Here is a 27,530-nt window from a genome sequence, read left to right on the forward strand (position 1 = left end):
AAAGTGTTATGAAATACTATATATTGCGTACTAGGTAGGCACCATTGAGACCCACCTAGCAACATGGTATGCATGGGGTTTTTTTGCACGCTAATAAACATTTGGTCCGTACCTAATCTATTGACTTCCATTTTTTTTTTTTTTGTGGTGTCTGCCATGTTGACTGTGGCGACACACCCTTCAATTTTCTCTATGCGGCCCTCAGCAGACAAAAGTTTGAACACCCCTGTTGGACCCTAGTGTAGTTTGCTTGTTTTTCCAGCTTTGGAATGAGTTCGTTAGATGATAAAACCTCAATGGTGGAACATGATACTTGTACACAAGACTGCATGTATTATGTTAGATTGCTCTGACTGATAAAGGCTAGAAAAAAAAATCAATCACTCCATGAAATAATGAATCACTTCTTTGTGTTTGGACAGGAATCGCCCATTATGTCTGAGTGACCTGCAAAAGGTGTTGCAGAGCAGTGGTGTGCATGAAACTCTGGTGTTCCCAGAGGGAAGTATACATTCAGAGACTGACGTTCTGCAGCTGGTGGCCCCTGCAGTCAGACTTATCACGGAGAGAGCTTCTCATGGAGACTGGATCATGCGCTGTCGCTGGCTCTCACATTTGAGAAAAAGCTACAAATATGCCAATGGTTAGTTACTTATTGCATGAGAGTAAAACGAAACTAATTGCAGACTTTCACCTTGCTTGTACCAATATTCGTATGGTGTTGGCTGAACAATTTCAAATATTAGGCAATAGCCACACACTTTTCTTGCAACTAATTAATACCAGTGAAGGGTAAATGATGCCACTCAGTCACTGACCAAATTTAATCTGCGCTGATTTTATAATGGCGCCATTTGCTGTAGTTAAAAAGTCACTGCTTTTTAACAACATGTACAACTAAAAAGTTAAAGTTGAAGTATCAATGATTGTCTCACACACACTCAGTGTGGCGAAATTTTTCTTTGCATTTGACCAATCACCCTTGATCACCCCCTGGGAGATGAGGGGAGCAGTGGGCAGCAGCGGTGCCTGCGCCCGGGAATCATTTTTGGTGATTAAACCCCAATTCCAACCCTTGATGCTGAGTGTCAAGCAGGGAGGTAATGGGTCCCATTTTTATAGTCTTTGGTATGACAAATGTTAAAACAGGCTGCATCAGGAAACAAGTCAAAATGGAATATGCTAAACCAGCAAGTTGGTCCTTTCCATGGGAAATTTGAGTACATAAAGAACATGATGAAACAGTCGACCGACATGTGCACTCTGCTAAAAGGAGTTTTATTTTCATATTGTCAGCAAAAGCACTTCAATCTTAAAATAGCACATTCATAACACAAAAGGAAAAACAGGTGCACATTCATGTGTAAAATGTTATGTAAATGTTTACAAAAAGAGAGTAATGTTTTTGAACAAGATGTTCTTATACCTTTCTTTTTTTACTCGATTTGCTAATGTGCAATAAAACACCATTAATATTAGGACTGGATATTAACAAGGTCTTTGCGGTACAATATGTGTCACAACAGGTCACGATATGATACAGTATTGTGGTATGTGAAATGCAGTACACTAGATGAGAGAAATAATTTGACAAACTGAGTAAAAAAAAAAAAATGAAATTTTGAGTGATTTATTTCCATTTATTCTAATTGTACAGAAAGTGGATCATGTTTCAGATCACTTAAATGTACCAAAAATGCCAGTATTATAATGAATTTTGATATATTGAAATGTTTTTTTATTATTTAATTGTGATTAATTCACAGCAACACTGTGATTTATTTGATTAAAATGGTAATGAATTGACGGTACTATTATTTTTATTCATAAAAACAGGTTTATGGAGTATCTTGAAAGCAATTCAGTCTCTTAAAAGCCGAGTGCATGTTTGTTTTTTTCCTGGTCACCAATGTCATGGCATATACTTCCATATTGACTGATGTCCACATATCAGCAGTTGACCACAACATGTTTGTAAACAACTTTAACTTCCTAATATTTCTTCTAACCATGTCGCTCAGAGACTGTCAGTTTGTTATAACCATGTTGACCACAGCCTGATCCAATATGTGTTTTCTGGATGCCTGGAGTCAGATAATTAAAATGCATGTGCATAAATATTATATTATTATAATTATGATGAAGTAACATATTTAAAGATTTTGTGAAAATTGGAAAATTCCCTAGTTTGTCATAGCCTCACAGGTATATTCTCAGTTGAATCATTGATAATGGGCTTGTTTTGGGGGGAAATAAAGCTCTATGCTGCAGAGCCTAATTTTATCCTACAGGTAGAATTAATAGGTAGCAAATATATATTTATATATACAGTATATGTGTAATGTCAAATGCACAACTCTGTTCAATGAGTCAAATAGTATACAGCAAAGAAGAACATATAAGATCAAAATGATACAGCAGCTGTTTTGGTCACATAGTTTTATGACACACACATCAACATGAGGTATCACTCCTTGTGTTTCATAATGCATCGATGCTTCTCTATTGTTTGACCCATCAATAATTACTACAAAATATGTGAATATTTAAGTTTATTTTTAGCACAAATGGCTCTGCCGTCTTATGGGTCGACTCCACAGAAATGTGATATTTTATTACTTTGCATGGACAATCACTGTAAAAAAAAAAATAATACAAATGAAAGGACTTACTGAACGAGAATGTTTTGCAGATGCAGCTTTGGTTCAAGTGGAGGCAGGAAGTACTGCGCTAAAGGCTGTATTTACCAGTAAGCTTGCTGCTAAGGGAAAATCCATTTCTGGGCATCTCCAACCCCACAGCAATGGTAAATGTATTTTTTTCCCATTTTCTTGTTTTTATGTGAAATTGTTTCTTGTGTAGGACTTTTTCTGTTTGTATTTTATTGTCATTCCTTCACACTATTTTAAACAGGTTACCTTGTGAATGAATGTTAATGCAGGACAATGTAATTTGGGGTGTCCCGTCCCAACTTTTTTCACTTCTGATACGATACCGATAGTAGAGCCTTAAGTATTGGCTGATACCGACGTTGATCTCATACGATATCAGCATACATCATACATACTTGTAATATTTTGTAGTGTAAATTGTGAAGTTACTCCAATAACAATGGTAGATATGAAAAACATTAACCTATTTATTATTAACTGTCATGAATGGAATTTTACTGTCTTTAAGTTGAAGTGGACCGGTAATTTTTTGGCGACACCGAGCTCATTAAGTTAAGTTGAAGGATGTGGACACGTTTGTGAATTTTTATCTATAAGTAATTTGCAACTATACCGGTAATCATTTTATACTTGTTTATATTGACTTATTGTCCAATTAAAGAAACTTATTACGTACTGGATGTCTTGCTTGTGTGCTTAGCTGTTGTGTAGTTGCGAGCTCTGAAGTCTACCAGTCTATAGCCTACCATGGTATCCTTTTGTAAATTATTTCATTACCTGTTAATTGGCTGTTCAGCTTTGCACCATTAAATTCACTGCAGCACTGTTTATATCTGAGATTTTATATGAAAGCCCATATAATCCCATACTAGTTTTTTGCTCATATCGGCCTGATATCAGATTGGGGCACCTTTTAATGCAGGGGTGTCAAACTCATTTACGCACAGGGGCAGCATGGAGGAAAATCTATTCCCTATTACCAAAATGGTAAAATTATGGCCTAATAACTTAAAAATACAACTTCAGATTGTTTTCTTTCTTCGGCCCAAAATAGAACAAGCACATTCTGAAAATGTACATATTGCAAATAATCCTCTTGACAAAACACTTCAAGTTAGTTGAAAATTCCGAAGAAAAAATTGGTGCACCATTAAGAACATGTTGTGTCCAACCTGTCATGTGGTGTGGCCCAGGGTTCTGTTCAGGGGCCTGTTTTATATTTGTTGTATCTGATGCCGCTTGGGAGGTTGATCAGTAGTTTTAAAAATGTTTCTTATCATTTCTATGCAGATGATACTGACTGTTATGCTCCTTCAATGATTCAGAGTTTCACTTTTTATCTTGAGTTCTTGGAGTGCGTATTCTGTATTAAAACTGGTTGTCCTCAAATTTCCTCCAGATACATTCTAACAAAACTGAAACTCTAATAATTGCTCCCGATGAAAAGATCCTCCTGATCAAGAACTCCCTTGGTGCTCTGGGTGCATCTGTTAAAAGCAGCCTCAGAAACCTTGGGGTTGTGTTTGATCAGTCAATGTCGTCAACTGACCAAAAAAAATTGAATCTTGAAATGATCATTCCTGCGTTAATTTCGTCTCGTATTGACTATTGCAATTCTCTTTTCAACAAGTCAACGCTAAAGAAATTCAGACTGTACAAAATGCATTTTATCCAGTCTTCATTGGCTTCCAGTCAAATTCCGCATTGAGTTTAAGATTTTAGTCCTGACATTCCGTGCATTGCATGGTGGGGCCCCTCTGTACATCACTGATTTGCTATGCCCCTACTCTTCAGGGCACAGCCTCCGGTCTTCAGGCCAGGGTCTTCTAAAGATCCCAAAAACTTGTTTTAAAACCCGTGGAGACCTGGCATTCCAGGCTATGGCTCCCAGACTCTGGAACATCTTGCACCAGTCCCTCCATGATTTTGACTGTGTTGACACTTTTAAGAAACATTTGAAAACTTCTTTTTTTAGTAAAGCTTTTAGTTATTACACCTTTTAACTATCAATTTTAATCCACTTTCTATCCTTTTTATAATGTTGCCCTTGTTGTTTTCATTGAATTGTTGTTTTACTTCACTTATGTTTTGTACTGCGCTTTGTGATTTTATCTGTGAAAAGCGCTTTATAAGTAAAATGTAGTTACTTACTTACACAATTAATTTAGACTTAATCTCAGTGTATCTACAAAGCAATTAAAGTTTAAGTCACAGCACATCTACGATTGAACAAAACACAAAATAAAGCATAAATAAAATCACTTCTTTGTATCAACTACCTCATTTGTCAGTCTACTGTTCACTTTCTTTAAATTTGAACAGAAGACAATAAATTTCACAGAACTATATCAATGTGCAGTGTCTCATGCAGCATTTTAAGTGGAGTTATCAATTGTGTGTTTTACTCCTGTTTGTTTTATGTTGGATCAAGGAGGAGAAGTCACAGCCCCACTTTACTGTGTACCTCGTTTGGTATACTTGCCCTGTGTACACTATTTGCTTGCCTCACAGAATTGCTATTGCGACATCCAATGGACACATTTAAAACAGCAGTTTCTTTAATTTAAAAATGCAGCCCAGTTTTACACTTAGCAAACTCTTCTTGCGGGCCGCATTGAACCTGTTCAGGCCGGCCCGCCGCATGTTTGACATCCCTGTTCTAATGTATTGCGAGTAAAAGAAAACTGATCACTTGGAAGTAAAGTAATGTCAATGTATTTAACTGTTAATAAGATTACTATCACTAACTTCTCTTGTTTTTGTGTGTTATCAGATGAGTACAGGGTTTTGGTGGACATGCGCTGGAACAAGCAGTACATGGATATTTTAGCCAACAAGCGTGACTTTGAGGACAAGGAAAGCTACAAGGAGTATCTCCAGGAACTGAATGCTGTTGCCAACAGGTGGGAGACCAACACTGCACTTGATGTTTATTACGAAAATTCATTTTAGTTGATCAAATGCAGAATTGAACTGCTGCTTTTGTTGGAACATGCTTAAGAAATGCAGAAACATTGGTATGCTCAGAAATGTAATGTATTTTCAAAATATAAAAAAAAAAAAAAAAGATTGTTTTGCTTACTTTAGCGTTTTCTTTTATATCCCACCTTAAATACTGTTTAACCTGCTTTGATTGGCTTCCTTTTTTTCAGTACTTTTGGAGTGTAATCTTTTTGACATACCGTATTAACATATTGAATGTGCAATTACCCAAAAACTACAAATCGGTTCATACGGGAAAAGCATGGCATTCATTTAAAAAAAAAAACTGCAGATCGTGAACAGTGTACAGCTGCAGTATTTATGGATCTAACAAAAGCATTTAATAAAATAAAACAGACTCTTCTAATCAACGAATTAGAATGATACAGCATTATCGGTGTAGTTCTGAACTGGATGAAAAGCTACAATATGTGGTATCATCCAAAACTAATGTAAAGTATCAAACAACAGAAGAATAAGTGATTATTACATTTTAACAGAAGTGTAGATAGAACATGTTGAAACAGAAAATAACCAGATATTAACAGTTAATGAACAAGTAGATTAATAATTCATTTTCTGCCACTTGTCCTTAATAATTTTGACAAAATAATAGATTGGAAAATGACACAATATGTTACTGCATATGTCAGCAGCTAAATTAGGAGCCTTTGTTCGTTTACTTACTACTAAAAGACAAGTTGTCTTGTATGTTCAATATTTTATTTAAGGACAAACTTGCAATAAGAAACATATGTTTAATGAACCGTAAGATTTTTTGTTAAAATTAAGCCAATAATGACATTTTTTGTGGTCCCCTTTATTTCCAAAAGTACCGAAATACATTTTGGCACCGGTACCGAAATATTGGTATCGGGACAACACTAATATGTGTATATTTATGTATATAAATATGGTTACTAGTGCTGCAACTAACAACTAATTTGATAATCGATTAATCTGTCGATTATTACTTCGATTAATCGATTAATAATCGGATAAAAGAGACAAACTACATTTCTATCCTTTCCAGTATTTTATTGGGGAAAAAACAGCATACTGGCACCTTACTTATTTTGATTATTGTTTCTCAGCTCTGTGTAAATGTTGCAGTTTATAAATAAAGGTTTATTAAAATTTTTTAAAAAAAGTAGCCTCTGCGCATGCGCATAGCATAGATCCAACGAATCGATGACTAAATTAATCGCCAACTATTTTCATAATCGATTTTAATCGATTAGTTGTTGCGCCCTAATGGTTACTTTGCATGCAGTCGGCTTTCTGCCCCCGGCCAAATTGTTTAGCTCAATGCGGCCCTCCAGTCAAAAGGTTTGGACACCCCTGCTTTAAACCTTGATTCTTACTGATCATACATCTGAATTACACCATTTAAAGACTCATAATGAGTTGAAATAAAGCATCATGCTGCACCACGTCTACTGTGTGTATGAATATGAAGCGTTTTCAATGACATTTCCAATAAAATAATTGATTAATGTAGATCGGTGAACGTGATTTGTTTACACAAATACATGTAGATTAATTATTACTTTTGGTTTTGGATTATGTGTATGTTTATAGGTGTAACAAGCATTTGGTGTGTTTTTGCAGGATTACTCTGATGCTGGACAGAGAAGAGAGGGTTGTAATTTGTGACTTCACTGTGAACATGTCTGCTCACACCTGTGCCCTGAAAATTGCCACAGCCTTCCTCAACGGTATGAACAGTAACTTGAGTAGAATAATATATATATATATATATATATATATATATATATATATATATATATATATATACATATATATATATATATATATATATATATATATATATATATATATATATATATATATAAAATGTGTGTGTGTGTATATATGTTTATATATATATATAAATATAAATATATATACATATGGATATGTGTGTGTGTGTGTGTGTGTGTGTGTGTGTATACATATATGTATTAGGGATTTAACAGTATCAAAATTTCATAGTGCGATATTAACATGGTATTAAGACCTCAATATGATATTGTGGTATATGTAAAAAAAAATAAAACATGCCATTGTTTGTAAAATGAAGTGGCAGGAATGTTTAGGATAAACACACATACAGTAATTTAATACAAATATAATACTCAAATGTTATCAACATATTTATTACTACAAACATGTATTTTGAAGTGCAAATAATTGTACAGGAACATCTACTGTTTCAAATGGTTTAAAGATATACTTACAGCTGATGTTTTTAAAGTGACAATGTAAACATCCAGTGTAAAACAATAATGTTCACTTTAGTGTCTTTCAACTTTTACATTATGAGAAGCAGTGTCCTCTACAGTGGACATGTTTTATTTCAGTTTGGAAAATGCTGTTTCTCAGAAAAGTTAACAATATAACTTTTAATCATATAAATACATCACAAACTGATATTTAGCTTTGCTGGCTTCAAATATCTCTTTACTGGGTGATTGTTTGTGAGGTGGCAACTTTGTTTGTGAGGTGGCAACTTGTCTAAGATATACCCTGCCTTCCGCCTGAGTGCAAATGGATAGGGTCCAGCCCTCCCGCGATATCGAAAGAGACACTTTTTTTTATGCTTTCCCTTTCTTGCGCTACGCCGTGACCAGCTGGCTGTCGCCTTGGAAACGCTCGAGACAAAAGTGCTTTGCAGAACTCAGACTTTCTTACCTCTGCCAAAGAGGTTATGTTTTCGCCAAGGCGTGTTTGTGTGTTTGTTAGCAACATAACTCAAACAGTTATGGGCGAATTTTAATGACATTTTCAGGAAATGTCCATAAAAAAACAATTCCTCTTATCTACGACGACATTTCACTTCCTGCTTACGGTGTTCCACGGTGGTCCCGAACTCCGCGGAAAGAGGATTCTGGGTAATGTAGTTTACTTTCAGACCTGGCCAACACAATAGTGCCAGGAAAAAAACTACACTCACTAAATTTTTGGTTTGATATTGTCACACATCACGGCATTATTGTGAAGACTTTAAAACCGCAATAACGCGGTATCTACAATACCGTTACATCCCTACCATATATATATATATATATATATATATATATATATATATATTTATGTCTGACTTGTGGAAGTTTGGCAGTAATGTAATGTTAGTTTTTTTTTCTCCTTGTCATTACAGAGACTGTGGATATTGGTCACTTGCCTCATCCAGTGTTGATTCACCTACGCGCATTCTTTGACCTGTTTGATTCTTTCACGCTGCATGCTATTCAGAGCGGCCAGGCTTACATCTCAGACCACATTATGTTTGAGGTTACCTACTGTTTCTACAAATAATACAGGGTGTGCCTAAAGTCTGGCAGATATGCATATATTGTACAATTATAATACAAAGAGTACAACATGTATTTCTTCTTAATTACATTTATTGAGTTCTACATTTGTACATGTATGTTTTTTTTACTATTTTATTTCAATAACATTTTCCAAACTATTGTTAATAATTTAATACAATTATTTATTTATTCAATTCCACCTTTTGGGGTAAAATGTGTCTATTACATGTATTACAGATTTTGAGGACACCTTGTATTATAGCAACAAAATGTTTTTATTTTAGGCCAAAATATTATATGCTGCAGCAAGATTCTCTGGTTCTACTTCAAATTTTGTGTTTAGGTCCTGCAGCTTCTCTACTGGCGTGATCGTTTCTGGGATGTTTGCAGCATGATGCCAGCAGACACTCACGGGATCTCCGTGCTGTCACTGCACTGGCAGTGGGTACAGAAGCATCTGATTCTGCGTCTGCCACTACTCTTGCTCGGAGATGCGGATATTCAGTCAGAGTAAGCTTGTCTCTTTGTTCGGAATTTGGAAGTTTAACTTGATATCAGCCTTTCAAAACATTTTTAATATTTCATTTTTAACCAATGTATTTCCATAGGAAATACCAAGAGCTTAAAGCAGTTGCAGGAGCCATCCAAAATCTTCTGTCCATTCCAGTTTGCTTGGCTGATGTTTTAAAACGCATCCAGAAATCACTGGGGAAACCTCTGCCATTCAAGGTTAGTTTAAAAGTTTTTACTGTTTCTATTATTTAGAGCTTTGAATCGATTGCAATTCAACTTGTGATTAAACACATTTTTAAACTTGAGCTGAATATTGTGATTTAGTTTTTTAAATTTTCTGTATACCTTTCTGTAACTGTGGACCGGTCAACGCTTGAATTTGTCCCACGGACCGGGGGGTGGAGGGTATTTTTATTTTTATTTTTTGTTTGTCATAAAGAAATACAATCATGTGTGCTTACGGACTGTATCCCTGCAGACTGTATTGATTTATATTGATATATAATGTAGGAACCAGAAATATTAAAACAGAAAGAAACAACCCTTTTGTGCGAATGAGTGCAAATAGGGGAGGGAGGTTTTTTGTGTTGGTGCACTAATTGTAAGTGTATCTTGTGTTTTTGATGTTGATTTAATTTAAAAAATGTATATATATTTTAAAATTTTTATACATATATTTTTTTATTTCTTGTGCGGCCCGGTACCAATCGATCCACGGACCGGTACCAGGCCGCGGCCTGGTGGTTGGGGACCACTGCCTTAAGGCACAGGTGTCAAACTCAAGGCCTTAAGGCCAGATGTGGCCTGCAAAAGCCTGAAAATAATGTGCATCAATAAAGCACTTCATCGTTTTTAATAAAAATGTTTTTTTTTTTCTATTTTGACAGAAAAAATGTTCTGCATGCAATATCAAAATTTAACTTACAATTCACAGTATATTAGCCGGTCACAAGATACAGATCTGTCAAATTGATACAGAGCTGCATAAAAAGACAGTATTTCACTGCATCTCATACGTCAGTGACATTGTGTGCATGCCACAAACAAATTTGGTGAATAATACTTTAAAAGAAAAGAAAATTAAAGACATCAGAGCAGTCGGAAGGGCATGAGACAAAAATAAATAAGACCGGTGGCTGCAGAAAGCAGCCTTAACAGCCTGAAGCAGAAAGGGGATGAGGCCGGCTGGTCACAATGTATCCACAGTTAAAAAAGACTGCAAAATTTGTGTGCAAGCTCATGCCCAAATGCATGGGCCTTAGGATTTGACGCTTTGTTATTGTTTAACACGAGTATCCAACATTGTACTCTGACTGCATTTATAAAGTTAAAGTACCAATAATTGTCACACACACACTAGGTGTGGAGAAATTATTCTCTGCATTTGACCCATCACCCTTGATCACCCCCTGGGAGGTGAGGGGAGCAGTGAGCAGCAGCGGTGGCCATTTAACCCCCAATTCCAACCCTTGATGCTGAGTGCCAAGCAGGGAGGTAATGGGTCCCATTTTTATAGTCTTTGGTATGACTCGGCCGAGGTTTGAACTCACAACCTACCGATCTCAGGGCGGACACTCTAACCACTAGGCCACTGATAATGGTATAAGTCAGAAAAGTGAAAAATCATCATAGTTATCCTTAAAACTATACTATAACTTGTTTTGCAGCTTGTTTTTCATATTTATAATTTAGAACTGGTAGACTGAACTTTTGTGACACATTTGCTAAACTAAACAATGACTTGCAAACAAAAAATATTAAGATTCCCTATTCCCTATTCTTTAGTTGGAGACTGTTGCGGAGTGTGCATCGCAGCTGAGGGTGCTAAGCAAAGCCATTGATGTGAGCAATTACAAACTTGATCATGCCTTCAGTTCTTCGAAGCAGGAATTAGTCGGTATTCGGGTAGCAGGACTTGGTGTGGACATCAAGCAGAATCTGCTTGAAGCCTGGGGAGTCATTCTACTAGTAAACAACCAGCTGGATCCGCAGAAATCTGGTAAGCTTGGGTTCAGTGTGATAAAGTGCATGTCTTTTGATTGATCTTTTTACATTTTCCATTCTCCGAAGTTGTTAAGACTACCAAATAAAGAGCTCCGCACTGCAAAAAGTCAGTGTTCAAAAACAAGAAGAAAAAAATACAAAAATTAGGGGTATTTTATTTGAACTAAGCAAAATTATCTGCAATAGAACAAGAAAATTCGGCTTGTCAAGACTTTCCAAAACAAGTAAAATTAGCTAACCTCAATGAATCCAAAAATACCTTAAAATAAGTATATTCTCACTAATAACAAGTGCACTTTTCTTGGTAGAAAAAAAAGAGACTTTTTTGCTAAATATGTGGAAAAATATTCTTAAATTAAGTAAATGCTAGTGCCATTATCTTGACATAATTCGGCATCATATTTTTTTTTCATGCTTGAAGTTAGAAATTTTTACTTTAAAAAAGTAGTTTTATACTTGTGAGTGTTAATGACACAGATTTGCATCAGTTGATATTCTAGTTTCAAGCATGTTTTACTCAATATAGGTCATCAAATCTCAGCAACAAGCTGTAATATCTTACTGAGATCATTTAGGACCAAACCTCTTAAAACAAGTAAAACACTCTAACATAAAATCTGCTTAGTGAGAAGAATTATCTTATCAGACAGAAAATAAGCTAATATCACCCTTATTTGAGATATTTGATCTTACTTAGATTTCAGTTTTTGCATTGCGGTGATTTTTGTAAGAGTGCCGAGAATCCATTTTTAAAGGTTGTGTGTGACGTGTGTGTCTGTGGATGTGTTTGCAATTAGACAAAGCTGTAAACAAATAGCTACTTACTTTAAACTACAGATGGTCATTGTAAAGCACCTCATAAATGAAATGTTAATCAATTTTATCTGACTCACAGCAACAAGTAAAAAAAAAAAAAAGAAAAGACCACAGACAAATATACAGTGACAACTATGGTGTTTATGGGTTATAAGGGTTTTAGAATGAAGGTAATGTGATCAAAGAAGTGGTATTAGAAAAATAACTAGCATTAAAAAAATATTTGTAATAAATATTGAAAAATATAATATTAAGTAATAGTGATAATGTACATAATAATAATAATAATAATAAAGGGTTAGGTTTATGTAGAGCTTTTATAGACACTCAAAGGGTTTTTAGTGAGAACTGAGAACCTATTATTTATTCACTCCACATTAACACATTAGTGGCAGTAAGCTTGGAGTAGTCTGGTGGAAAAATGGCTGTCAATTTGCGCCTACAGCCTCTCCAACCACCACCAAACATTCATCGTATTCATACACCAGTGTGAGTGGTACTGGGAGCAAGATGGGTTAAGTGTCTTGCAAACGGAAACAACGGCAGTGTGTTGGTTGGCGGAAGCTGGATTCATACCAGAAACTCCACAAGTTTTTGGATGACCGCTCTACCACATGAGCCACGCCACACCAAACTCTTTGTGGTGGTATTTAGGATTAGAGTTTGTCTATTGTTTAAAATGACATTGTGCTTTTGGATTGCACTTTTGCAAGATGTCATCAAACCATACAATATTATCTACACTTGTTGTATTCCACAAGGAATATTGGAGAGGTTGGTGTCAAGTGTGGATGAACAACTGCGCCAAATGACTGCCACTGGTCTCTTTGAGACACACATGAAGTCTGAAGGGGATGGATCAACAGACACAGGAGTTTGTCTGTGTCAGCAAGAACTGCAGCACCTGAGTTGCAAAGCTCAACTCTGGCCACTGATGGAGGAAGTGGCTGTACTCAACCAGTTGCGACTCAGCGCAGATATAATACACTTGTCCTTTTCACACTGGTAAATCCTTTTTCTACCACAAAATAGCTGCTAACTATTTAGTGAACCTATTTCATTTGATTTAAAGTGACAAAGAGGCGGAGGACAGATTACATCTGGAACTTTCTAGACATCTTCACTACTGCCTGCAGTCAACGCCAATGAATGTCACCCAGCTCCTGCCACTCTGGTTTCTTCTCAAGAGTGAAAGGGTAAGTAAGTTAGTAAGTATTGAAGACTGACCAGTTGACTGGGAAAGGACAGCTGAAGTGGTGAGGGAAACAGACATTAAAGTGTTTGGTGTATTGTCTAGAGAGGAAACATAAGTAGACTTGGTGATGGAAAGTATTCAAAGAAACAGATTAGCAGAAAAAAATTGGGATTGTCATGAAGATGAAGGAAATATATAGGAATACTGGGAGTCGAGGCACAAAGCATATAGAACAATCATACATGAAGTGGCAAAGTTTTACAGGGTGTTGTAAAGGAGATTGAACACCAAGGGCCTGATTTACTAAGATACCACGCGTTAAACATAGTGTGCAAAAAATAAAATAGCGTGTACAATGAATGGCCGTGTTGCGTGGGAATTACTAACACTGCGTGTCCAATTGACAAGTGGTGCAAACCACATGCATACGGGGCTTTACCACGGAGACACTTGATCATTTTCTGCACATTCATTTTATCTTGCTCCTATCTGTGTGCAATGTTTTGAACTGGCACCACACATCTTTAACACCTTTTCTGAATCGCAATCTCCACAACAGAAACAAATGCACTCTGGCACTTAGTTCTGTCCGTGAGGCTGTGGATCCCATCACCAGCGCATTTGTGCATCTGGAAGGATTAAAACGTAAGAAAATGCATAATGAAAAATGTTTTTTACATGTAGGAGATATATCATAATATATTTCCTAAATAAAAAAAACAACAACATTGAAATAATATTTAATGACACCAAATTGCATTAATTAAGTACATTTTAATAATTCCCTTAAATGTTTCAGCAACTATAAAATTATAAAAGGAAATATATTTTTTATTTCTGTCAGTCCAAATATGTTACAACACAAGTGGACGGATAATTCTTTGCCCATTGTCTGTCTTTGCAGCGCGAGCATCTCTTTTTACACAGACTGTGTCAGTTTGCGCGTCCTTTTCCCATGTGCTAAATAGTTCTGGCAAAACAGTGATGACTGTTGATGAATTAATTGCGCTTGCTGATTCATATATTTGCATTTTCTCTTCAGTATTGTGGGCGTTTAAATGATCAGCATATATTTTGCATATAAATGAAGACCTCGATGCAAAATGAATTGCACGCCTTATTCTGCTCAGTTAACAGACACAATCCACTTTGCAGATGTTTAGTAGATCAGCTTTGCTTGTGCTATCAAGTGCACATGTTTTAGTGCACGCAAACCTTTAGTAAGTCAAGCCCCAAGGAGGCAGAGATGGAATTGCATCATCTGGTTAGACAGCAAGACCAAGCTGAAAAGAATGTGAAGCATTTGCGGTGATTAAGAACGTAAATGGGAACGTCCTCATACGTATCTGTGGCTGTCCAATATTTTAGTAATTGAGTATTCTTCAGAAAATTCCTTTGACTCAAGTAATCAAATGAAATATATTTTTTCTGGTTATGGTTTTAGTTTATTTCAAACATTCATACAGTTACAATTGGTATATCAAATATTTCCAGTTTTTCATTTCAACTCCGAAAAGAGCATGTGAAGAAACATGAGACATTATTTAAAATATTAAGTGACATTCTCCTCTACAGTTGTCGTCTTCATTATAGTTTGAACACTGCCATTTTTTTCAATTATATAAAGAAAAATTGTCTTCTTTCTAGTCAGCTGGTCTAAGTTTAGGGTTCATAAATGCACAGCCATCAACATCCTGTAATACAAACCCTGTTTCCATATGAGTTGGGAAATTGTGTTAGATGTAAATATAAACGGAATACAATGATTTGCAAATCATTTTCAACCCATATTCAGTTGAATATGCTACAAAGACAACATATTTGATGTTCAAACTGATAAACACTTATTTTTTTGCAAATAATCATTAACTTTAGAATTTGATGCCAACACGTGACAAAGAAGTTGGGAAAGGTGGCAATAAATACTAATAAAGTTGAGGAATGCTCATCCAACACTTATTTGGAACATCCCACAGGTGAACAGGCAAATTAGGAACAGGTGGGTGCCATGATTGGGTATAAAAGTAGATTCCATGAAATGCTCAGTCATTCACAAACAAGGATGGGGCGAGGGTCATCACTTTGTCAACAAATGCCTGAGCAAATTGTTGAACAGTTTAAGAAAAACCTTTCTCAACCAGCTATTGCAAGGAATTTAGGGATTTCACCATCTACGGTCCGTAATATCATCAAAGGGTTCAGAGAATCTGGAGAAATCACTGCATGTAAGCAGCTAAGCCCGTGACCTTCGATCCCTCAGGCTGTACTGCATCAACAAGCGACATCAGTGTGTAAAGGATATCACCACATGGGCTCAGTAATGCTTCAGAAACCCACTGTCAGTAACTACCGGTACAGTTGGTCGCTACATCTGTAAGTGCAAATTAAAACTCTCTTATGCAAGGCGAAAACCGTTTATCAACAACACCCAGAAATGCCGTCGGCTTCGCTGGGCCTGAGCTCATCTAAGATGGACTGATACAAAGTGGAAAAGTGTTCTGTGGTCTGACGAGTCCACATTTTAAATTGTTTTTGGAAACTGTGGACGTCGTGTCCTCCGGACCGAAGAGGAAAAGAACCATCCGGATTGTTATAGGCGCAAAGTTAAAAAGCCAGCATCTGTGATGGTATGGGGGTGTATTAGTGCCCAAGACATGGGTAACTTACACATCTGTGAAGGCACCATTAATGCTGAAAGGTACATACAGGTTTTGGAGCAACATATGTTGCCATCCAGGCAACGTTACCATGGACGCCCCTGCTTATTTCAGCAAGACAATGCCAAGCCACGTGTTACATCAACGTGGCTTCATAGTAAAAGAATGCGGGTACTAGACTGGCCTGCCTGTAGTCCAGACCTGTCTCCCATTGAAAATGTGTGGCACATTATGAAGCCTAAAATACCACAACGGAGATCCCCTGACTGTTAAACAACTTAAGCTGTACATCAAGCAAGAATGGGAAAGAATTCCACCTGAGAAGCTTAAAAAATATTTCTCCTCAGTTCCCAAACGTTTACAGAGTGTTGTTAAAAGGAAAGGCCATGTAACACAGTGGTGAACATGCCCTTTCCCAACTACTTTGGCACGTGTTTCAGCCATTAAAATTCTAAGTTAATTATTATTTGCAAAAAAAAATAAAGTTTATGAGTTTCAACATCAAATATTTTGTCTTTGTAGCATATTCAACTGAATATTGATTGAAAAGGATTTGCAAATCATTGTATTCCGTTTATATTTACATCCAACACAATTTTCCAACTCATATGGAAACGGGTTTGTATGTAATTTTGTCTTTAATGAGTGCAGCTTATATAGGCTCCAGTCCCCTGTGACCCGAGAGGGACAAGCTGTAGAAAATGGATGTGTAGTTATACTATATATATCTGATACTGATATTTTATTGGGGGTCAGAGCAGCTTAAGACAAAGTCAGAAAGGCAAGATTGAGATGGTTTGGACATGTGCAAAAGAAGTTCAGAATGTTGTGGATGGAGCAGACAGGCAGAAGGAAAAGAGAAAGACCACAGGAGTTTCATGGATGTAGTGAAGTGCGACATGAAGAGATGATAGTTGAAGATGCAGTCGGGAGTAATGGAGGCAAATACTCCTGTGGGGTGACCCCTGGCTGCAGCAGCTGAAAAAATATTTAGCAGACAAAAGAGCTATCAAAGGACTCTCAGAGACAAAATTGTAGACCTGCACAAGACTGGATGGATTGATCATTTATAACCTCTATTTCATGTTATTTTTCAGAACACTGTTTGGTTCAGTTGAGGATATTACACATTTATTTGTATTTTTCTTCGGAAGTAAGAAATGGTATATTACAACTTGAATAGTTGACCTCGATGGTGATTATTTTTGTCCACCAGCCAGCGGAGGAGCTCCAGTTGGTGTGGTGTGAGCTGCTGTATGAGGCTTTGGTTGCTCTGTGGACAAACAGTGTGACAGTCGACCCTGACCGCTGGCTGAAATGGGACCCAGTCAACCCTGAGATACAGTCCAAGCTCAAGACACATTGTGGACCTAAAAACATGGTATCGTTATTCAGATATTTCATGCTTTATCAATTACACAACACTTATCGGCTGTTGTAATAGTGACTTGTGTTTTTTTGTTTTTAGGGCCCAGCCTTACTAAGTACAGCCGTCTGGTCACATTGCACACTGGGGGTTCTCAGCAGGAGTGAGACTGAAAGACAGTGGGAACCATCAGGCACGGCACTTCTCTTCATCTCCAATGTGACACTAAGAGAGTGGAAGGAAAAGGTTCAGCAGCTCCAGGATTTGTCAGCTGTTTTGTGGGACAATATGGCCTTTCCAGCCCTGGCAGACTTAAGGTTAGTGGAAAAATTGGAATGTTTGTGAATATATCAAGGAACAAGATACATGAGGTCCTCGGTCTACATCCAAGTTACGATACGTCCCTACAATTGTCGTTGTAAGTAAAGCGCCCCCCCACTCCGTCTCCAGTGCAATCGGCACACATGGTGGACATAATAGGGGAGCTTCCGTCAACACATTTTTTTACCTTTCGGTCTTTAAACTGGTTGTGCAGGTCTGGATGCTGGTCTTTTTAACTGCTTCTACAAGTTGGAACTATTGCCACATTTGGCGAGGCATGTTTAAAGCACCTGTTAAGATTCTGTTGACCAGTCAGAGGCCAAGACTTCCTTGAAAGATTTGACCAAATGTATTTTGCTAAGGCAGCATTGGTCTCAATCAGCATTTAATGGCCGCATGAAATGAGCCTCGATCAATAATTCTTCATTCTTCCTTTAGTCCAAAATACAGACAACTTCTTGGTTGCACAAAGGTGGTGGCGAGTCCACGCACAAGGTGGGGCTGATTCCAAGGGATAATAGTTTTGGTTGCTTTGGAACAACAAGGCACCTTTTCGGAGTTGATCGTTAATAAGAAGGGGTTTGTAATTAAAACTATAGGATGCATAATATCAGTTTTAAGTTTACAGCACACAGAGAGTCAACATTATAATAGCCATAACAGTTTCATATGAAGTGGCGACTTGTCCAGGGTGTACCCCGCCTTCTGCCCGAATGCAGCTGAGATAGGCTCAAGCACCCCCCTGTGACCCTGATAGGGACAAGCGGTAGGAAATGGATGGATGGATTACAGTTTCATAGTCATTTCACAACAAGAAGGCCTTGCTGTCAGGCTGACACATGGCAGAGCAAAGGTTCAAGAGGAAGTTTGAGAGCGTGAACCTACATATAGTTTTTTAAGTGTATATTTGCCACAATATTCTACACACCGCTAGCAGAGCGACACATCAGTGTGCGTAGCTTCACTTTTCTCGTTGCTTTAAAGCCAAAATACTTCCATATTGTGTGCTTGGTGCACCCTCTTAATCAAATAGTAAAGTTGCCGCTCCTGCCATACTCCCCGTTGTCTCTTCCTGCTGTCTATTAAAATCCCTGGCTGGCGTTATCTTAGCTTCCTGCTTCAGTATGGTGCAGATTATAAAGTGCTATCGTAGGAGTGTGGCATATAATTGCAGTTATTAATATTATAATACAATTACAGATACCTTGCCGCATATTGCTTTTTATTCCACCATGAATTTGTTTCATTATTCCTTCCTAATGAGTCGAGCCACCGTAGTGGAAGATTAGATTCCAAACAAATGCCTTTGCTTATTTTTGTGCTTTACTGATGTAGTAGAATTTCCAGAGGACTGTTTAAAGACAGTCCCAGTCAGGAGACAGTAACTTGCACTTCTTTGCTAAACGAAAGCAACATAAACGTGTGATAAATCAAATATTATCACTGACTGAGGGTCTTATAGAGATGACCACTGATGTTATGAAAGCTCAACATAAAGGAAGGATGACAACAATGAACTCGAGAGACTCTAATTGACACTCGTCTTTGTCTGCTCGTCAGCTCCAAGACAAAAAACACGTTGAAAACACTATGCATTACATACTGTCTTCACTGCACTTGACGTGTAAGGATCTCAGAAAAGTAGCTTGCATTACTTTTAACTATTTGCTATAAATGTAACAGAATTACTTTAACTTAATTTCCTTCACCATGAATCAAAATTTTATTTTTTTTATTATCAAAATGTGTGTCAAAATTATGTTTCTACTTAATACATTTGGTCTACTTAAGCGACATAAGATGATTGTTTTATTCTGGTTAAATTATGCTGCAAAATGTAAACCATGACATTTGAACAATTTTTTTAGATTTTGTTTCCCCCTATCATCGAGATATTATGAATATCATGAACCATATATCGCATACCATATTGTATTGTAAGGTACTCTGAGATTACCAGCTTTTGTATATATTGTATATTATACACTAAAGGCATTTATAGAGGTGTCTTCAGTCCGGCCTCAACAGTATTTGTTCAACACTCTTCCTACTTTTTCTCTCATTGCATAATTTTCCCTTCAGATACACAGATTTTAGTCTCCAGGGTGCAGTGCTACGCCGACAACTACAGAGTATGACCGACCTGTTGCCTCCTCGCCTGAAAATGGGTTACATTGAGTATTGCGAGAGCCTGTTTGAGCAGCCTAACCCACTTGTTGCTGCTCATGAGATCCAGAGGCTCCTCAGAGACCTCCTTCCCTCTAAACTGCTCCCAGATGGAGTGTTGGATGCCTGTATCACCTGCCTGCAGGAATATGCTCAAAGCAAAGTTCAAAACACCAACTCTTTGGCATGCGCTGGTGTTTTCTGGGTCAACATGGGCTTACTCCAAATCAAAGTGTGGGCACCCCAGACCATCTTTGACCCAGCTGTCAAGAGGGCCTACAAACTCAACTATGCCCAGCAAGAGGTAATAGTAACGGTTTCAATCCAGTTATGATTTTCTATAACCTTTTATAGGCACAATAATTTCTTAAGCCAATGTTAGGCAAACTCTATGATGTAAGAGTTAAAAAAAAGCAACAATCTTTACTGAAAGCCTCTGTGTCCTAGCATCCTTAGAAGAAAGTCCATCTACACCAGGAGTGTCCTAACCTTTTCCACCAAGGGCCTTATACTGATACAAGGAGCCATTTTTATATTCCTAATTTTATTTTTAAAAGGCTAAAACCAATCCAATATACTATGTCATATGTATTTAAAGAAAAAAATAGCCTTTGTTCGGTAGAATGTTATTAAAATCAATACTTGAACATTACTCCTTTTATCCCTTTTTGCTCTTTTTTCCTTTTTAGGGCACAAGCAGGCAAAGTGCCTGCAAAGGCCCTATTGAAACTACAGTGTTTTTTTTTGTTTTTTTTGTAATTGTATTTTTACAATGAGCTGCAACCCAATAAAACAGTCAGCTGTGGGATGCAAATGGGAAACAAGTTTTGTATGTGTGATTAAAAAAATTACTAATTACCGTATTTTTCGGACTATAAGTCGCAATTTTTTTCACCGGGGGTGCGACTTATACTCAGGAGCGACTTATGTGTGAAATTATTAACACTTTACAGTAAAATATCAAATAATATTATTTAGCTCATTCACGTAAGAGACTAGACGTATAAGATTTCATGGGATTTAGCGATCAGGAGTGACAGATTGTTTGGTAAACGAATATCATGTTCTATATGTTATAGTTATTTCAATGAGTCTTACGTAACATACCAGGCACGTTCTCGGTTGGTTATTTATGCGTCATATAACGTACACTTATTCAGCCTGTTGTTCACTAATTTTTATTTATTTTAAATTGCCTTTCAAATGTCTATTCTTGGTGTTGGGTTTTATCAAATAAATTTCCCCCAAAAATGCGACTTATATATGTTTTTTTCCTTCTTTATTATGCATTTTCGGCCGGTGCGACTTATACTCCGGAGCGACTTATACTCCGAAAAATACGGTACACAAATGTTTTGGCTATAATACAAATATATTTTGTACAAAAAAAACAATGACAGCCAAAAAGGGAGTTAACTTTAACATTTAAGATCAGTTCTCAAATTTTTTTGAAAAACTGTGTTTTTGAAATCAAGATCAAATATGCTTGATGGTCTAAGGTTCACTTCCAATACAAGGTGTCTCTGAAGTCTGGACACATTGGCTAATATTATGCAATTATAAAACAAGAAACCAAGCCTTTTAATTTTGTGTTTATCATAATATAAATGAAAATGTGATTTTGTGACTTTTTATTTAATGACTGGAAATCATTTCACTGATGTTTGTCTTACTTTATGATTGTAGTTAGGTCTACTGGAGAAGGAGTGGAAAACACGGAGCCTGTCGTTTGAGCTGATGACTGGAACAGAACTGAAGGAGAGTAGCACCACTGACAGCATGCAGCATCCTCGAATCAGGTTTGAACTAGGAGCGAATGCGAAAGATGAGTCACATTTACAGTATACATACAAATAGGGATGTAGCGATAAACTGCAATAATGATAATCGCGGTAGAATTTCGAGCGGTGGTGTGTCTTGGTGCTCTCGACGATTAATATAAACGTTTTAAATTAAAATGATTGAAAAACCGTGATTGATAACATCACTTTGATAAACTCATGGACTAACTGGCGCCACCTCGCTAGCTTAAATGCTAACATGAAAACAAGAGACATTGAAATTTTTCTCTATCAAGATATGACATACCCCAAATCTAAACTTGTATAAACACATTGCTGTCTGAGCAACTAAGTTATGTGCACATTATATAGTATGTTTTGATTTTGTGTGGTGCATAATATCATCTCCTGGAGCTCTATTGGTGCGAATGATGAGGACGAGGATGCCCTGAAACTATGCTTAGGTCACTTTGCTGAGTTAGTCATAGTGCCGACTGGTGACAGGAAATCACATAAAACAATTTTACATAATACTGGTCTATTATTTGTGAGATTTTTCAGGGTGACTTCAAATGCAGTGAGTGGTGCCACCCCACTACACAGCAGTTTGTTGATTAAAGATACATTTTGAACCCAACCTAATTTTGCTTGTTTTGGATTTGTGGTTGTAGGTATTTGTGGCTCCGTATGCAGCAGGTGAAGGAGCAAATAGCTGAACTTTCCAGGAAGCAGGCATGTCGCCCCCAAGAACACCAGTATGGGAAGTTATTCCAGGACCTCCAGCACTACCTCTGTAGCATTGGCCAGGCATCAGCAGTGCAAGATCTGCTCTCACGCTTACAAAGTGCCCTGCAGGGTTCCTCCTCAATGTCAGCCATCCAGGGTCTGCTGAAAGAGGAGGCTGTCTGGCAGAACTCTCAGCAGAGGTTCTGCAATAGGCTGCAAGAAGACTACCCTCTTTACCCTGATGTGGTCGGCCCAGTAAAGGCAGGAATACTCCAACTCCGTTATGGCATGAAGCTGGTTGCCTCCCAAGTTTATGCCTCAGTTTGTCATGTGCCAGGACTTCCCAAACTTGTATCCTGCCTCTTATCCTTCCCATCCCTGTCCTCCAGTCTACAATCCCACCTGGAACAGGCTGACTTCCTCAGTTCCAACGAAAGTCTGGACATTTTGCATAACCTTGGGAAGCTGCTGCCACAAGAAACAAACCAAGTGCTGGCACAGCCGTCCACACTGCTCCTTAATGCTTTGCTGTTTGTGCAGTGCCACGCACTTAGCACAGGACAGTTTAGTGATGCAGCACAGAACACCTTTCGACACATCTGCCAGGTCAGACACACGCTATTGTTTATTAAATGTCATTAAATGCTAACACTGTTAGAAAAGTTACTTAACTGTCTGTGCTATTATGCCCTTAAGGTTCTTGTGAACGAGTGGGACGAGATGGAGAAAAACCAGAGAGATCGTGAACAGGAAGAGGCTTCTCTGTACCGCATCTCCAGTCAAATGCATGGCAGTGGACTGACTGAGGACCAGTTGGAGGAGAGGGACTTTAGACAGCAGTTCCCTCAGTTTGATAAGGTATTTAACTTGAGCTCATGTTTTCAATACAGATTAAAACCCTAGCATTTTCACCACAGACCAAATGACTATTGTATTGTCGGATACATGGATGGATTTTTATTGTCATTGCACAAGTACAACAAAATGTTGTTTTCAGCACAAACCCGTCCAATATTAGACAAAAAAACAGTGTACGGGGTTACCGAACCGGAACGCTGATGGGTCGCCACACAGCGCCACGTAATAGATGGGAAAAAGGTAGACACTGGGGGAGGATGAGTAAAAAAAAATCAATCTCAGACTCGGCTCCTAAGGGGGGCGTGTAATTTTCTTGTGTGTGTGTGTGTGTGTGTGCGTGTGTGCCCATGTGTGTGTACACGTGTGCGCGCAAGCCTGCAGCGTTTCTTGGTGCTCTCGCAACCGCCAGTCTGTCCAAAGTCAACAAGTGTGTGTCCATAAGAGACAGGAAAGGAGTTTGTTTTGTCTTCACCGCATTGTCCTTGGGGAGAGTCTCAAAGCCGGGGAAACAATCCAAGTTAGAATGTTTTCTTTGCGAGCGAAAATAAAATTAGCTTTTTACTCTTGTCTATTTCTGGCCCTCAAATTCATCCTGGAGGGCAGACGGTCCGATGCTATCCAAAATCAATAGTGTCCACAGTTCTGCCCGCATCCTCCAAACATTTGTGGCAGCTTTAGGGTACTTTGAAGACTGCCAGCATTTTCCAATTTGTCGAACAAACTAGAGCAATGCTTACTCCAATCAGCAGATGTCCTGTTGTCATAATTTCGAATCAGAACTCAGGCAGAAAAGACGGTGAACCCCGGACAAGTCGCCACAACATCCCAGGGCCAACACAGATAGACAGACAACCATTCACATTCACAGAAGATGTTTGTGAAATTCCCTAATGTTTTTTGGACCTCCATTAGCCACAATATTAGCGCTGTATAAAACATTACTATATTGTTAATGTTCGACGTTTCCTAGACATTTAAAAAAAACAAAAAACTTAATAGCCTTGTCCAGCTGTTTACCGACGTATTCTACTCATGTTTAGGATAATTGTGAGAAAGGTGAGGGAGCAGTCCACAATTCTATGATAGGAACTGATCAATGATGTCAAAGGAGTTGGGAGCACAGTCAGCAGGAAAAACATTAAACACTCTGTTGTATTGATTGACATCGGCAGTGCCCAAGAAGAATTGTACATTCTGAAATTTAACTGTCAACAACTGAATGACTCAAACTAAATCACGAAGACAATGTGATGTGGTCACGTAACAGCGAAATGGGTGTTTGTCATCAAGTGGACGTGTTTGTTTGCAGAGAAATGTTGAATATGAATCCATCAACAGCATCACTCCTGTCAATATTGGAGGTGCAAACATTCTACTTTGTAATGTTTTTCTCACCAAAATCCCTCATGACATATTTGCAATCCCACTGACCAACTACATGAAATATCTGACATCTGTACTTGCCAACAAATGTTTCTCCACCAAGTACCAAGTCACGTTTTACCATAAAAATGTATATCTTTGTAAGAGAATAAACTTACAAAATCAGCGGGGATCCAATACTTATTTTCCTCACTGTGTCCGAGCCAGTCAATCTCCTGACTGACAAAAACAACCATTCAGGCGCACGTCAGTCATTTTCATGGTCAATTTTTCATCATGTGCTGGACATTCAGGAAAATTAAAAAACAATTTCTCTCTGAACCACGGTGTTAACTAACTACAAAAATTATTTCTTAAGTTGATTGCAAAAATGATTTGTTTAAACTGTATAAAAAATATAAAGGATACAAATAAATTAACATGTAAACATACCATCTATTGTCATGAAAAACGCTTTGATGGGTTTTTAAGAATTCATATTTTGATTCCCTATCCAGGATTTTGCAGACATGTCTCAGCCAAGTTTAGAGGGCCCAACAGAAGAAGTCGTGGAGAAGCCAGACATGAAAGATGAAAGCAGATTTCTCTCACCTATTGCAATGAGCACAGTTATGCAGATTCATAAGCGCCTATGCTTGGGATATGCCCGGTCATTGTGGTACCAGGACACAGCACCAGCCGGTCAAATCAGCGACTACATTAAGACCTTGGTGTCCTCTTACCAAGTTGCTGCCCCCATGATTTCTAACTTCTACCATCTGATTGGTAAGTGGCCTACATACAGTTCCAGTCGCAGATTTACATATAGTAAAACAAATTTCATCGATTTGTTGTTCTTAATTATTTACGGTATTGAACTATTCTTTTTTTAGTTTGGAAGAATTTTAAAAAGTCATTGAAGATGTACGTCGTAGAAATCATTAGAAAATTGTTTGATTGTATGCATCTTTGCATATTTTTTCATGATATTTGGCTTGTTTATTCACCTCTTAACCTTTAAAATATGCTTGCCTCTGCGCTGCAAAAGGCAAATAGAAAAAAAGCCATATTAAATATTTGCCTTCCATCTTAAAAAAGTTAAAAGTAAGAGCGATGGTCACGTGGTATCAACGCAGCAATACCCACAGGCAAAACTGTATACTTGAATTCACCATAATCTTTTAGTAAGTAGTTTTGAAGGTTCCAGAATGTTTTAGAACTCAACAGGGCCAATTCCTTTTAATTTTTTGTTAGTAATATTGACTGCAGTTCTGTCGGTGGTGTTGTTGGATCGACAAATACTCAGAACAATAGGAAAGCTTATGTGTGTCAAGGTCTAGGGTGGAGAACTATATATTTAATAAGGTTGGGAGAGTATTTTCTAAACAACTGTGGATTCTAAAGATCATCAGTTGAAAGGGGTACCGTAGTTATTTGGATGTGTGCTACTTTTTACTGGAAAACAATCAACATTCTTCCCAAAGGAAATTGGTAAGTATGTTCAGGAACAACCTGGTAACCTCTAAGGCTCAAGCATACCATGAACTCTAAACTGGTGGAACACCAGTACAGTACAGATTGTTTTACATCACCATGAACTGAGAGAGTGCCCACCAAGAAAGAAAAACGAGTAAGTCACAAGCAACATGTTAAAGAACTCGGATCTATTCTAGAGCAGTGGTTCTCAAACATTTACCACCTTAAAAAAAGTTGTCTCTCCAAATACTACCATAATGACCAATATTAAAATACAATAGGACGGAAGGCCTAAGTGTTCATTAAAAACAAGGCAGATGTTTTATTTAACAAGTATATTTAATATTTTTGGCCACTGTAACATTACACACAGTTTGAACAGTCACACTGTGTTTGATTATAGAAAAATAAAACACTGTACTTTATTCAAGTGATTATTTGGTGTACCAGTAGATTAAGCCCGCGAACCACTAATGGTACACGTATCACAGTTTGAGAATCCTTGTTCTAGAGCATCTAGTGACACTTTTTTTTCATTCCCTTATCCTTGTTTCCTGGTTCCCGTACCGTATTTCTTCAAAGACAATATTTACAGTATGCAGAGTTGTCAGGTACACAGTAAGTGTTTTAATCGTTCGTGGTCTTTTCTGTCACAAATACTTAAACAATTATGCCCGACAGTGTTTTAACCAACCTATACAATACATTTGTGTTGTTTCAGGTCCACTGGTGGGCCAAAAAGGAATTTCAAGGCTTCTCTTACAATGTTGTTTTGTAAATGTGTTTCCTTCCTTCTTCTTTTATTTATTAGACATAATCTTTCCACTTAAATGGTGTCCACATAAAATAGTTGTCAAATTAAAGATCAATTTTAAACATATTTATTGAAGTCAAGGGGGTTAGTATACAATTTCAGTTGAAAAAATCTACTGCATTATATCGTAGGTCTGACAATGGCATCACAATACGGCAAAAACAGAAACAATATACAATCTAAAATAATGCATTTAATTAAAAAAAACAAAAAACTGATTGTCTCATTTATACTGTACCCTACAGATGCAGAAATTAACCAGCAGCTTTCAGGCAGTGAGCTGCTGCTGTCCACTCTTCTCCAGAACACGGTGCAAGGCGTGTCAGGGTCTGATGTTCTGGTTCTCACATCAGATGGACCTTATGACTTCTATCAACAGCCCAATTTGAGTGAGGCCCGCCTTTGTCTTGCAGTCTTGCAACAAATGAATCAAGCTGTGAAGCAAAGACTTGATGACTGGCCAGAGCACCCAGCCCTTGTGCAGGTGAGTAGTGATACATGCAA

The 27,530-nt window shown here is 37.6% G+C and overlaps 1 protein-coding gene across 2 annotated transcripts in view; it reads left to right on the forward strand.

The window, feature by feature from the left end:
* mdn1 (midasin AAA ATPase 1) overlaps nt 1-27,530 on the forward strand; it is a 191,258-nt gene that overhangs the window by 102,785 nt on the left and 60,943 nt on the right. For both annotated transcript variants that reach the window (XM_061928076.2, XM_072912214.1), the window contains exons 49-66: nt 423-643; nt 2,693-2,806; nt 5,446-5,575; nt 7,266-7,372; nt 8,815-8,948; nt 9,315-9,481; nt 9,580-9,700; nt 11,270-11,483; nt 13,066-13,309; nt 13,377-13,500; nt 17,373-17,537; nt 17,625-17,839; nt 19,926-20,313; nt 21,696-21,808; nt 22,462-23,122; nt 23,213-23,374; nt 25,255-25,522; nt 27,272-27,510. In XM_061928076.2, coding sequence (XP_061784060.2) covers nt 423-643; nt 2,693-2,806; nt 5,446-5,575; nt 7,266-7,372; nt 8,815-8,948; nt 9,315-9,481; nt 9,580-9,700; nt 11,270-11,483; nt 13,066-13,309; nt 13,377-13,500; nt 17,373-17,537; nt 17,625-17,839; nt 19,926-20,313; nt 21,696-21,808; nt 22,462-23,122; nt 23,213-23,374; nt 25,255-25,522; nt 27,272-27,510 — 3,787 coding nt within the window. The remainder of the gene's footprint in view (nt 1-422; nt 644-2,692; nt 2,807-5,445; nt 5,576-7,265; nt 7,373-8,814; nt 8,949-9,314; nt 9,482-9,579; nt 9,701-11,269; nt 11,484-13,065; nt 13,310-13,376; nt 13,501-17,372; nt 17,538-17,624; nt 17,840-19,925; nt 20,314-21,695; nt 21,809-22,461; nt 23,123-23,212; nt 23,375-25,254; nt 25,523-27,271; nt 27,511-27,530) is intronic.

This window comes from Nerophis lumbriciformis, linkage group LG34 (assembly GCF_033978685.3).
Source record: "Nerophis lumbriciformis linkage group LG34, RoL_Nlum_v2.1, whole genome shotgun sequence".
NCBI classification, from domain to species: domain Eukaryota; kingdom Metazoa; phylum Chordata; class Actinopteri; order Syngnathiformes; family Syngnathidae; genus Nerophis; species Nerophis lumbriciformis.